The 13,961-nt window shown below is 35.1% G+C and overlaps 1 protein-coding gene and 3 long non-coding RNA genes across 5 annotated transcripts; all 4 read left to right on the top strand.

Annotated features, from left to right (window-relative positions):
* The first annotated feature begins 1,450 nt into the window (after window positions 1-1,450).
* Window positions 1,451-3,326, top strand: LOC113276534. The gene is made up of 3 exons (XR_003324450.1): window positions 1,451-2,765; window positions 2,845-2,988; window positions 3,254-3,326. It is a non-coding gene; the product is annotated as an uncharacterized LOC113276534 (long non-coding RNA).
* Window positions 3,327-3,397: 71 nt separating this feature from the next.
* LOC113276533 lies at window positions 3,398-5,307 on the top strand. 2 transcript variants are annotated; one of them, XR_003324449.1, is made up of 4 exons: window positions 3,398-3,488; window positions 3,602-3,681; window positions 4,123-4,697; window positions 4,933-5,307. It is a non-coding gene; the product is annotated as an uncharacterized LOC113276533 (long non-coding RNA). The 2 variants fall into 2 exon arrangements; XR_003324448.1 differs by having other exon boundaries at window positions 3,602-4,697.
* A 2,188-nt stretch (window positions 5,308-7,495) lies between these two features.
* Window positions 7,496-11,853, top strand: LOC113276532 (trihelix transcription factor GT-1-like). The gene is made up of 5 exons (XM_026526150.1): window positions 7,496-8,264; window positions 10,180-10,218; window positions 10,428-10,559; window positions 11,080-11,304; window positions 11,383-11,853. Exons 1-5 carry the CDS (start codon window positions 7,727-7,729, stop codon window positions 11,601-11,603), a joined length of 1,155 nt encoding a protein of 384 aa, XP_026381935.1. The 5' UTR covers window positions 7,496-7,726; the 3' UTR covers window positions 11,604-11,853.
* Window positions 11,854-12,097: 244 nt separating this feature from the next.
* LOC113274250 lies at window positions 12,098-12,941 on the top strand. The gene is made up of 2 exons (XR_003322897.1): window positions 12,098-12,383; window positions 12,489-12,941. It is a non-coding gene; the product is annotated as an uncharacterized LOC113274250 (long non-coding RNA).
* The last annotated feature ends 1,020 nt before the right edge of the window (window positions 12,942-13,961 follow it).

The raw sequence follows: 13,961 nt of genomic DNA, 5'->3' as shown, positions 1-13,961 counted from the left end.
TTATAATATTCCTCCACCAATAATCACAGATCCATCGCAAAATCTAAAAGCAATGCATTTAGAAAGCTTGTTCTTCCTCATATTTTTAACGGTTGATTCCAATACGAATTAGGTTTTCATGATCTCATTAATTTTTTTGTTTGGTTGATCAAAATAAAGGGATGAATTTTCTAGGTTGAGCTTCCATGGTAATTTTGCAGAGAGGATTTTTTTTTCTTAGGAGAAGAGACGGAGAAGTTGCGACCAGAGCGAAGATCCCTCCAATCACGGTTGTTATGTACCCATATTTGTTTCTTTCAAAAAAAAATTTCTTCCGATTTTAAAGGATTTTAATATTGGAAGTGGTGATCTTTGCAGACCCTACTTGGTTCTGATTGATTTGTTGTTTTGGTTGAGACGAAAGGGTATTATTTACTTTACAGAATTGGTGAATGTATTCAAAGATTGTAACACCACTCCAGTTTTATTGCTTCAAGCTCTTACTCTAGTCCCAAGTTTGATTATGATGTGCAAGAGCCATGAAACTGATTGATTAATGTCTACTTTGATTGAAGGCATGAACAACCCAATGCATTATCCAAAAGCGTCAATGAAGAGTGTATAACCGACGGTTATACAGGAAAACCGTGGGAAAATTTTCTTTTTCTGACGCTTTTCAACAATGTGTGACACTTCCATAAATATTTTGTAACGGTTGTCTGACAGTTCGGAACTGCCATTATAAAGTGACCCCAACGATGACACTGCCTCTGGTGACACTTTCATATTCCACCTGAACCGTGATAAAAGTGATATTGTGACAGTTTTGAAATGTCATTAATGTCGACTTTTCTACTAGTGAACATACTTCAACCTCAATAGTTGTTTTCATTTTCTAGGCCTTCGTCTGGCTTTTCACTATGCTTAGGGGACGAAGCAATATTACTGAACAACATGTTCGTCAGCAAAAACCACAACAAAACTATCAACAACACACTCAGCAGCAGCAACAACATCATCTTTAGATCCCATGGATTCAAAAATATACAACAGAGGAAGCTTAATCAATGTGCTTTTGGGCCGGCAGACTGGTCTCCATTTCTATTTACTTGTAGCTTGTATTCTCAGTACTTTAAATTCATAGTAGTCTGCTTTCATTTTGGTATTGTAATCTAATTGAGTCTGTAATTCACATTGCATTTTTTTTTTCAATCTTCAGTATGTTTTTAGTATTAGTAGTGGTAACCTCTGTCTCACTAGTGGAAAATGAGTTTATTAAGTCTGTTTAATATTTATAAAAACGACTACCACGGGCCTCCTTAATCATCCAGTCTTTTTAAAGTAGACGTTTTTATAGAAAAAGTTACGAAAAACTGAATAGAGTTTCCGTGGAAGTCGTAATATATTAAGGGTAATTTTGTAAATAAAAAAGCTTTTTAGAAGGAATACGATTAAAACTGCGTGGGGGACTAGTTTTTTCGGATTTCTCTCTCTTTCTGTCGTTTCTATCGACTTATCTCTCTTTCCCTTCGTCTCCCTCTTTCTTTCTCTCTTACATAGAAAAACTCTGTAAAAAAAATAAATTGATCCTCCACATCCTCTGCTTTTCACTCTATCCTTTCAATACCAACTAACAAGAATCGCCTCTACTCATTCCCTTCTCTAAATTATTCACCAGCACGCTTTCACCTTTAGGGTTTTATGCAATCTCTTATTATCATTTACCAAACCCTAGGTCAATTTTTTGGTTCAATCTTTGATCAAAACCATAACTCGTTCCTATCCTTTTTCGATTTGGAAAAATACCAGTAAAACCCCTTAACCGAATTGAAGAAACCCCTTACAGAATTATGAGATTTTTCATCTATAATGAACATTCAACTAATTTGTTTTTTTTTTTGTTTTTGTTTTTTTTTTCATTTTTCAGTCAGGGTTTTTGTTAATATGGGTGCAGATCTAACTGATTTTAGCTCTAGGGGTTATTCAGGATTTATAGTTTCTTATTGTTGAATGGAATTTTGGGTTTGTTTTCGTTTACTCAGTTGGGTTTTTGTTATATCTCGAATTGTTAACTAAGATCTCTAATGATTACAAAAGGGTTGATTTTTCTAGTTCTTTGACTGAAAAAATGTTTTGTTTTGAAATCTTATCCATGTTGTTTCAATTTCTCTCAATTTGTCAATAGCAATGAAGCCTGTAATGTGTGTTAATTTTTATGTTTGTGTGATTTATGTTCATAGTGACTTAATGGGAGATTTATTTTCTGGATCCCCAGTACTTCAGTACATGTTGATGATATTTGACTTTGGCCTGATTATGTTTGGCTTCCTTTTGTTATGCTCTTGTTTGTGTATGCTAGCAGTTTTGATTTGCTTGGCTCTTTTGAAGTTAGGATTACCTAATACACTAAGCTTGAATCTGAGGATTACCTAATACACTAAGCTTACCTAGTACGGGTAATTGCTATTTGTTATACATTTACACCCTTTTGTACACATAGGTTACCGACTATTCTTTTTAATCCAGATTGCGATTATGAGCAATTTTACAAGTCTCGATTCTTATTATGTTACCTACCCTAAAATCTTGGTTATTATTTCTCCAGTTTTATTGCTAAAGTGTTGTCTTAGTTTTTCTCTTGTAGTTGAAGTCATAAGGAAGGTACCTGCGAAAAGTCTCCTTTAGCTTTGTTCTGTTTTTCTGTTATGAATAGGTACCTATCTTTACACATATAGGTGATGCTAAACTTGGATATGACGATAAAATTGATGAACAATAAGAGGATGGTAAGTGAGCTTAGTACCAGAACTTTAGTAAACTTTAAAGTGAGGTCAACTACTTATTTTGGTATATTGTTTATTGTAGGATTCTAGTTTTGGAAGTTGGGAGCCATAGAACATCCAAAGTATCGTTGGATTTACCATATTCTCTGAAGATTCTTATTTCATTATGTCTCAAGATGCCTCTGTTAGCTAGCCTAGATTGACCTAAGATTTATACCCTATGAAGGTTGTCTATTGAGAACTTTTTCATATGTTTAGATTTTAATAGATTGCTTGATTGATTACTTTATAGGTGACAAGATATTTTTTTCAGTGGTTTATCTTAAGATTGGGACCATATCTAATAGATTTAAAACAGAATCTACTTTGTCTCTGTGTATACAAAGTATATATACTGTCTATGTATTGCATATTTATTTTGAGAAGTTGAAACGATGCTAGTACGCAGCCCTTTTATCATCAACTGAAGGTTTTATCTGTTTTATTTGCAGATATATAGAGAAGATTCTTACGGGAGAGAACAAAGAATGAACTATGCCTAAAGGAAGTCCCCTGTTGAGGCACGAAACTGATTTCTCATATTTTTTTGTGATGTTCTTTATGTTCATCAACATTACAATGCTCAATTGTCAAAATTGTAGGTGGTTGATAGAAGTTTGTTGAGTCATGAGGTGAAGGGACATTCGAGTTACAGTGGGAGGAGGAAATCAATAATTCCACATTAAAGTAAACCTGCCATTACAATTATCCATCTAATTTTTTTACAGTTGATTTAGTCATTTATCTACTGTATTTTATAGGCTGAAAACCAGAATTAATGGTTAGTTATTTTGTTGCAGTGTGAGAGGTACATTATTGCTCCAGTGTGCTAGTCTTGAAAATGGGCATGCTTGTGACGATAGAAGCCATTTAGAGTCAGGTAACTAATATTTTTGCTGGGTTGTAAAATGCATCTGACTATTTCTTTGATGTGATTCATCTTTAATAATGGTTGGAGTCAATGGTTAGTTAGTCTCACATGCACTTGGATCACCTTTATATTATCTAGTATATGACTACTTAAGGTGCATTACCTCTGGCCAGTTGGATTTCTTATGGATGGATCCGAAAAATAATGGCATGTTACTAATTTGAAGCAATTTTAAAGTCCATTCAATTGAGTACACCATGTCAGTTCGGATTAGTGGAATACCTTAGTCTTGGAGTTCTTTCGTGCACATAATGTTTCTTTTGAAGTATCTCTGTCAACTTGTTTTTGTCATCTTAACTGAATCAGGACTTCAACTATTTTTCACTTCTTGTATGTATTATTTTTTAAAGGCTCGACACCCAAACTATAAGTATCATCGTTTATGTGCAGTAAGTTACAAGGAAAGATGAATGTTGCTGGTAATGATGTTTGTCCTGTGCAAATAAAATTGGTTGTACTCCATCTCAGCTTGAGCATGTTAATTTTCAAAATCTGAATGCTAAGTGTAGATTATTGGTAAGGTCTGCAATCTTGTCTGTTTAATTTTTAATTGGAAACCTGGTTCTCTCTACTACATACGCCATGTATCTGGATTTTGGGTAGTGTTAGTGACAACGTTTGTGAGTCCAATTTGGAATAACCGTCGTATGCATTGTTGTTTTAGGTACACACCCTCCTAGTTCACATTGAAAAACTTGTTTTAGAATCTCCCAAAAGAGCATGCCTAAATGTGAATGCTTATGAAGATTTGTATGTGTTATTGCATCGACAAATTCATCTCCGGTAATTTCAACATTTGTTTCTAACAACGAGTATTGAGATGGAGATCATGTAATAAATATTGAATGAATACTTGAATTTTGCTTCTTTGTATTTTCTCTATGTACATGGAGAGATGAACACATGGTCACCTCTTCATGTTATCAGGAAACAAGCTAAATCCAAAGATTGAAGAATGTCGTCAGGTATAAATCTTCTTTACAAGTTACCAACATTAAAACTACGTTCTTCTCTGACTGTTGCTTGCAATAACTACTTGAATTTTTTATTACACTACTATTGTTGTACTATCATCACCGGCTTCTCTTTCGCCAAAACTTTTTGTTCAGTTTTCAAGGCTTGTAATTATGATTTATGATGTCCTTCCGTCGCTTACTCTGATAGTTATTTATTTTTTTATTTGGGGTTGTTGCATATCAGTTGGGAAGATTATTAACCTGTATAAGGAAGATCTCGTGTTTTGATAAACAAGGCAAGGAGTGTCAAATCCGTATACTCACAGTTGTGACCTGTAACTATTTGTACATTGCTCGAGGTCTGCAATCCTGTCTGTTCTAGGTATACTATTCCGGTCAGTTGGGCAGCTCAATTCATCTTTTGGTTTTAGTTTATTTCATCGTCTGTAGGTTGGCTTCCATCAAATGTAAGAAAATACATATTTAAGAAACTAAGAAACTAAAATGGTGTGAATTCGGTAGTTGTGTAGAGTTTTATGTGGTTTTGAACTTAGTGTCATTTCAATTCACATGTGAATTCAATTTATATTGTATAATAAATTTCAAATTTTGAATGAAATGGTGAATGTTTTGATCTGTTTATGCAATGAACTTCTAATTTCAGTTGAAGGAATTCGTTATCTTAGGTTGTAGTCAGATTGGGGTTCAGAAGAATCAGCTTTTCTGAAATTATTCAGCCCATATTAAAGACTTCCCAAATATGTAAATCATCTTTTACAGGTTTTTATATAAAATTAAAGAAACAACCGTGTCGGCCAGCATTTATTATAATACTGGTGAATGAAGTCTTAATTTAAAAAATTAAAAGAATCTTAAAAGCAGTTCTTTTGAGAAATAAGACTACGAGATTGGGGCTCCCAGAAACGGTCCTATTTAGAGGTTTTAATGCTTTTTCTGGCAGACTTTTTTTTTTTTTTTTGCATTTTGCACTAGTGTCTTTTCTAGTAATCACCATCTGATGGATCAAGACGAAAAAGAAGAAGAGACGCAGTTAATGTTCGGGCAACACACCTCAGCACATGGACGCAATTGCCTGACTAGCACCTTGAATCAACTACATCGAACACCCCTACCATCAATTAAGTTTTTACGGACTCAGCTGATGTCTATCAAAAACACTGCTTTTATTGTGGATGCATTGAATGAAAGCCTTCCGGCCTTCGACCATAGCACCTCCCTTCGATGCAACTCTGATTCGAAGGATGCTGGTCACGATCTTCTCCACAGTTTTGCTACTTAAGATTCATGGCATTCCATTCCAATTGTTACTGATTAATATTTGGGCACCCTCGTGTAATATCCCTTTAAGTATTATAAATGTAGAAACTACCATATAGTCCCAGAAATAATATAATAGAGTTAGTCAACTGCCTGTTTAGTCCTTTTTTAAAATATATATTGTTGTTTGGTCCTACAAATTATTGTTTGGTCCTAAGATGGACAATACCCAAGCGAGATGACGTCATGGACGATGTAATTGTCTTTTGGTAGTGGCAGGCATACCCTTTTGGGACTATATATGTACTCAATTATTAAGAGAGAAGGAAATCATTTTCAAATTTGTTTTTTCTCTCCTCTTTTTTCAGATCTACTTTCTCTCTCTCTCTCTCTCTTTTTTTTTCTTTTTTTTTTCTTATGAAGATGATGAAGACGGTGATGATGAGGACGACGACGATGTTGATGATGATGATTATGACCATGATGAAAATAATTCTTCTTCTTCTTCCGTTTTTCTAGGTTTTTGACGATGAACGATGACGATTTTTTGTGTTCTTCGTCTCTGCTACCGCTGTTGTTGTTGAAGATGATGAAGACGATGAAGATTTAAAGAATCAACTCTATTTTTAGATCTTTTTATTAGGTATTCATTCGAAAAAATGAACTCTGATTTTTGTTGTGTGTTCATGTTAAAGAATGAACTCTGTTTTAGATCTTGAATTATTAGGTGTTCATTCGAAAGAACGAACTCTGTTTTTTTATGAATTTTTTGTTGTGTGTTCATGTTAAAGAATGAACTCTGTTTTAAATCTTGAATTATTAGGTGTTCATTTTAAAGAACAAACTCTTTTTTTTTTTTTTTTTTTTTGTGCGTGTTCATTTTAAAGAATGAACTCTGCTCTAGGTTTGATTTTTTTTTTTGAATATCAATTAATAATTATTAGATAAAGAGTATTACATTAACTAGTTGGAAGCCTAACAAGCTAAGCTCCAACAATGTACTACTATATTAATTGAACAAAGATTGGGTGTTCATTTGAAAGAATGAACTCTGATTTTTTGTTCATAATGATGAACTTTAATTGGTTGTTCATTTGAAAGAATGAACTCTGATTTTTGTTCATAATAATGAAATTTTTGATGTGTATTCATTTAAAAATGAACTCTCGAGTCTATAGAAAGCATTACCGGACACCTGATAGTTCATCAAGCGAAATGAACTCCTACAAGAAAATAAGTAGGAAGTCCATAATTCATCAGAGAGCATGAACTCAAATAATTATGGAAATAAAAAAGTTATCGAAATTATTAATGTTAAAATAGTAGAGAAGGCTATTTTTGTACATTATATATTTTTAAATAATTTTGGACCAAACAAGAAATGCCATTTCGTGCGAGATCAAATAGTTTTGGGACCACATAAAAGGACCACGCGATAATTTCTCAATTGTAAATTTCGTGCTTTTAATAAAAAGAAAGGAAAAAAAAAACTATCTAGGGTATAAATTATCAATGTGTCTTTCCTCCTCCTCCTCGCACGTACCAGAAAAACACGCACAGTACTTTCAGAGAAGAGTCTACTGGATTTCTTCTCTCAAAACCTCCGTTAATCCCATCGTACCTCCTCGCTCCTCCATCACTTCAAAAAAAACAAATAAAAAAATATGAATTTTATTTCTCATTCTCTCCTCTAAAAAACCCATGTCTTATTTACCTCTATCTCCATCTATCGATTAACATACACAACTTTCATTCCAGCTATGTATTTATCCGAAAAACAAAGATCGGATTTTTACAAAGGCGAAGCTCGTGATATCATGATGGAAGTCACAGTCACTAGTCAACAGCAGCAGCAGCAGCAACATCAAATGTTAATAGGTGGTGGTGGTGATAATCAGAGTAGTGGTGGTTCAGATCACGAAGTAAAAATCCCTAAAAAAAGAGCTGAAACATGGATACAAGAAGAAATCCGAAGCTTAATTAGTTTTCGACGTGAAGTTGATGGTTTTTTTAACACATCAAAATCGAATAAACACTTATGGGAACAGATTTCCTCGAAGATGAGAGAAAAAGGGTTTGATAGATCACCTACCATGTGTACTGATAAATGGAGGAATTTGTTGAAAGAATTTAAGAAAACTAAACATCAAGATAGAGGTTGTTCGAGTACCACAAAGATGTCCTATTATAATGAATTACTTGAGTTATTAGAAGAGAGGAAGAAGAATGCACCTTATAAAAGTCCTACTCAACCTTCACTTGCCAAAGTTGATTCGTATATCCAGTTCTCAGACAAAGGTATAAGCTACTTCGATCTTTCTTAGTTATGTTTTGGGGCGGGGCAGTCCTAATGTACAACGCGTCTATTCTAACTATGTAGTTTTGGGGGAGTCTAAAATATGCAGACCCAGGTGTTGTGCTGCCAATTGATAAGCTCTTAGTGTGTAATGTGTATATTCTGCGAGGCTTGAATGTTGAGTTTTCAGAATAGATCATTGGACCCTCTGTTTCCCTTAATTCATGTTCATGCTAGTAACAACTTGGCCTGGGCTCTTTCAGTATGGTGCATGGGGATCACTTGACCCCCGAGGGCGTAGCTGGTTAAAAGCGATGGTAGTGTCTTTTAACTTGTGTGAATGGTTTTATTTTTCTATATGAAATTGCAGTGTTGGTTTTCCTGGTTATTTGAAGTGCTTCAAACTTTCTTATATTTTTAGATTTGTGAGTATCTATATGTGTTGCTGTATAGAATCACAGTGCTGCCAAACTCTTTATAAGTGTATGCTGGGGGTCGGGTGTTAGCTTGGTAGCGGTGGGTCTAAAATATGTCGAGTGGGTGCAGTGTTGATAACTAATAAGCCAATAACATACTAGTTTATAGTGTGTGTATTTTGAGCTTTTTAATGAGGTGGTTTATAAATAAGATACTTGGATCTGCCGTGTCCTTGGATTTCATCAACTTTGTCTGGTTGGATAATTTTCACCTGTGAATTGTTTTGAGCCGATTTTGGGCGGAGTTGTCATGGGGGAAAACGTGTCATTTGATTGCTAACGTGGAATGTGGAAAGCTTAGATTTGATATATGATAATGTAGTGTTGGTGAGTGTAGTCATAGTGTCTGACAAGCTCTTAAGATATGGACTAGAAGTAGACAAGAGTGATGTTTATCTTTTACAGCCTTGCTGAAGGTCCCAACTACACCATGTAAAAGTAATAAGTAACTTACTAGAGGAAATGCAAACAAAGATAAAAGGTAGTAAGAACAGTTTAAATTTAAAAGTATTTTCAAATGTAACGAAACTCAACTTGTTGCAACTAGGCATTAATCTTCCAAATTCCAAATTCTAAACCGCTAAGTTGAACCATAAATTGACGTGTTAGATAAACCTATTTAATAGCAGAGTAATTTTTTTCCAATAGCTGATACTGATGGATGATTTATTTATCCAGTTCATTGAACATCTATTATTATTTTTCAATAACTGTTGGTTTGCTGTTTCATTGGTTATTATAGTATCGTCATATCTAAATCCAGTTGCATTCATGTGTTTCCACACTTCATAATTTGTATATGACGTGAATCTATGCTGCCTACTACTAGAGTACTAGCACATGATATATGTAGTAATTTGTAGCAAGTTAAAGAGGAAATTTAATCAAAACAAGAAAGTAGTAGAATTGTGTTGAACTACGTGTGTTTATAATGAAAAGTACCTCAACTTATAGGTGCTATGTTCGTTGCATTTGATTTGAATGCTAAGTGCTGAATTTATCAACTCGAGACCCTCGTAGGATGCAATTTATTTAAAAGTTTGTATGATAAACCTTCGCATTAAAACGTAAACGATCATGTTCGAGGAACCCATGCATTGGCAAAGTAACTGGGCAGATATATCAAGTTTTCAGTAAACGGATACTGATAGATGTTATCTTTGTCTAGTTTGCCGTAGATTCCACTTCTATTGAAGTCGTAATTATTGGTCTGCTATTTCATCGGGTTCTTTAGTATGTACATGTCTAAATTGCGATCGTGTATTCACATACTTTGTATAGTCTGTGCATGGGTGCAAATTTATAATGCCCATCTGTGGAGCCGGATCTGCCGTTGGTAACTGCTGAGAAAAAGCTCGACATTAATGTCAATCAACTGTTAGTAATTTTGTTTTGCTCAGTATGTATCAATTTTAACAGCTGCTTTACTGTTTCTGCATAGGTCTTGAGGAGAACAGTATTCCGTTTGGATCTGTGGAAGGTATTGTTGGTACTTTCAGCAAAAATGGCAAAATAAAGTTCCGATAAATAATCCTCAAGTGTATTTGTCACCTAGTAGTAATTTAGTGTTTATTCTACTAGCTTCATATTTACCGGTCCAACTCACAATTTTTAATGATACTAGATAGATATGTTGTTATCTACCCTTTTTTATTGATATTGACCTAATCATATCATGCATGTCTACAGCTAGTGGTAGATCGAATCTCAATCTGGAAAGACGATTGGATCATGATGGACACCCTCTTGCCATCACCGCAACTGACGGAGTTGCAGGCAATGGGGTTCCTCCATGGAATTGGAGAGTGAATCCTGAAAATGGTAAGTAATAACAATCAAGTTCCATGACTTCCAATTGCTGGTGTTGCATTTGTCAGGCCTCAAGTAGTCCATATTCTCTTGTAAGGTTGATCCTTTTTACCCTCGAAATTTATCTCAAGTTGTTGTGACTTGCAAGCACCATGTAGCAATATATACCCATATCTGGAAAATGAGTATTGCGGCTGTGGCCATGGATTGAAATAAAATGGGAAAGATGAGCCTTGTTGCTCTTATCATTTGACAGAACATGTTCCTGATGACTTAGTGGTGCTGAAGACTGAAAGTCCGTGTTCATATCGGCTGTTTGTCACCCTTCTTTTTGGTCTCTCTTCAAGGAATTTGCTTTGCTTCTACAGTAGCATTTGTTGTTTCTCTTTGCTGATTTTTCTTTGGTTTTTCAAAGACCGCTAGCTATCTCTTCTCCAGTTTTCACTTTACTATAAAGCTATTTTCCGGATCAGAAAACGAACATTGAAATCCACTCTGGCATCATGCTTCTTTCTGCTTCTGTTTTTGTCAGGTGGAGAGAGCAACTCATATGGTGGGAGGGTTATATCTGTAAAATGTGGCGAGTTTACTAGAAAAATTGGTATAGATGGTACAGCAGATGCAATCAAGGAAGCAATTAAATCAGCTTTTGGATTAAGAACAAAACGTGCATTTTGGTTAGAGGATGAAGATGAGGTTGTTCGGAGCCTTGATAGGGATATGCCTTTGGGGACATATGCTCTCCACCTTGATGAAGGTAACCACAAATTACATTTCTTAATGATAGAGGGTATAGAATTGAGAATATCAAATTTTAATCTTAATTTTTTGTCAGGATTGACTATAAAGATCTGTATCTATGATGATACTGATCGCCTGCCAATGCCATCTCGCTGTGAAGAAAAAACTCTGTACACCGAAGATGACTTCCGTGATTTCCTTTCCCGTCGTGGTTGGGCTGGTCTTAGAGAGTTGAGTGGCTTCAGAAGTGTGGATACGTTTAACGATCTCAGACCTGGAGTAGTGTACCAAGGTGTGCGACTGCTAAGTGAGTAGGTACGTCATACTTAAATTCTGAGTTATCTGCAGTGGGGAAAACCATCATCCTGTTTTCCTGATAGCATGCATAGTACCTCAGTAGTGCATTCACCTCATATATGTATAAATAAGGAAAATCATTTTCCTGTGTTGTCATTGTATGGTATCAATGCCTCTTGATTCTGTAAATAATCCAATTTCTGTTAAATGTGAATACTGACTAAACATTTTTATTTCACTGTCTTTTCTAGTCTATTGTTTTTTTTAATGTTCAAAGGTTAATTGAGTTGTTGATTTGATTGTGGGTATGGACTCTCAGTTTCAGAAGTGAATGATGTGTTCCACAATAATGTTCCCTTCTTTTTGTTCATTCATTGATGGTTCAGTTTTACCCTCCCTAGTTTGTTCGAATTTTATAAACGTGTTATCCCTTGTCTAAAGTTGATTCGACATACATGCATGCATGGGTAATGGATTTTTGATTTATGATATGGGTTTAAGGTCTTCTTAAAGTTGAACAGTAGATAGAATTAGCAAAAAGTTTTGGGGGCCAAGTTCTTAGTGTTCAAGAGTCGGAAAGAGTTTGTGGGGTTGGCAAGGGGCTGCTTTGACTAAGATTTCAACCTTAACTCCATAGAGAAGAAAACAAGTGCTTGGTATGATCCATTGAGAAGAGGTAAGAACAAAGAACGTGTCAACATTCAATGTTTGGTATGATCCATAGAGAAGAAAACAAGTGCTTTCCTCATATCTTTTGTTTGGGTAGCTCTGGTTTTGCCGAGTCCAACTTTGACACAGGTAAGACTAAATCCTGTGGACTAGATTAAGCTGCTAGATTAGCAGTTAAGTGTTGCAATTAAAAAAAAGTGTGGTCTAAAAGTTAATATTAGTTCTCTCTTTCAGCATGTGCTCGCAGGTGAAGTAGCAGCGAGATTGAGGCATTGAACGGTTCAGCGCCACAAAAATCACCTTTATGTTGAATGGTTCATCGCTCACAAAAATCACACGGATCACAAAAATCACAAAATTTGATCTGACAGCTGAAATTGGTTGCGTTGAACCAAACAGCGCTGGACAATGGTCCCAAATGACGTGGACTGCTAATCTAGGTGCTAAATTAGCAAGGACGGGCCTAGCAAGGGGCTAAATGAGGTTATAGCCCGTCTCTGATTTTGGGGTGAAAAAATTTTAGTATAAAAATTTAGGTTAAATTTTATGTTTAACCCACATATTAGTTGTAGTTAGTTAACCGTATATGGTTTTTAGCGCATACTATGAGGTGATCAAAATTTAAGTCATGTTTAAAGTAAATAATCTTCTTCCACTCAATATATTTATGTTCCTATTTTCTTCTGTATAAGAATATATTTTGGTAATCACTTTGTTTTGTTTTTATTGTTGTTCGTTTTTGGTGTTGTTCGTTTTAACTTTTATATTCCTAGCTATCTAATATTTTATGAGTGGATCACTATTTGATCACTAATTATGTGATGTGTTCCAAAACAAAATTGCCGACTAAGCCTAAGAAGGAAGCAATGGGAATGAATGACGTAGCTTAGCAGTTAACTGCTCTTGTGCTGCATCTCTCATCTCATCTGAAGTAGTTGTAATAGTATGTGAGTTATGTTCTTTTACTTAACAGCAGTTTATGGATAATACTATTATAATTCTTAGATACTGATTGCATTACTTTATATAAAGAAAAAACATTTTTCATCTGTTTATATATATTTTTCCTCCCCTGTTATAATTGTGAACTGACCTGACCTTTAACTTTAGAGCCAACTGTTCTCCAGCAGAACGTGAGTCGTGACTGAGATTCATACCCGAATTTTTCACCATTATAGCTCAGCATAACGACAATTACTGTCTGCGCACATCCTTCATATTCCCTTTCTTTTCTTGTTTGTGTGTTGGAATAGGTTCTCTATGTCTGTGGTGATTGTAATTTTGTTCAGCTTGTACTGAGGTTCTTGTCTACTGATAGACGCATTTATGTGTCTAATATAGCTCATTTGTATATATTGTTAGTACTCGATATTGTACTTATTTGGTTATTTTATGTATTTGTAGGTGTTTTTGGAAAATAATCTCTTGCGGCGAATTTGGCTAAAAATGTGGCATTTGGACCTCCGTTGATAACGTACCGGAAGAGCCTCAGAAGTGTACCGGAAGTATCCCAGAAATACCCCGGAGGAACCCCGAAAAAAGTGCGGAAAATGCCCCAGAGGACACTTGCTATACGGACCCTTGATTTTGGATAAGGGGTAACCTAATTACTAAGGGGTGACCCATTTCCAGGCAGCTGCTAAAGGGACACCAGAACTGGATAGGGGGAGATCACATTTCTTCACGTTTTCAAATTAATGTTTTGGC

Source organism: Papaver somniferum, chromosome 4 (assembly GCF_003573695.1).
Source record: "Papaver somniferum cultivar HN1 chromosome 4, ASM357369v1, whole genome shotgun sequence".
NCBI classification, from domain to species: domain Eukaryota; kingdom Viridiplantae; phylum Streptophyta; class Magnoliopsida; order Ranunculales; family Papaveraceae; genus Papaver; species Papaver somniferum.
The sequence above is the reverse complement of the archived record's forward strand: the minus strand, read 5'-3'. Positions and strand labels throughout refer to the sequence as shown.

Coding starts and splice junctions, on each gene's coding strand:
- LOC113276532 (XM_026526150.1), top strand. CDS start 7,727: ATGTATTTATCCGAAAAACAAAGATCGGATTTTTACAAAGGCGAAGCT. Junction 10,560..11,079: donor GAGAGTGAATCCTGAAAATG/GTAAGTAATAAC, acceptor TGTTTTTGTCAG/GTGGAGAGAGCAACTCATAT. Junction 11,305..11,382: donor TGCTCTCCACCTTGATGAAG/GTAACCACAAAT, acceptor ATTTTTTGTCAG/GATTGACTATAAAGATCTGT.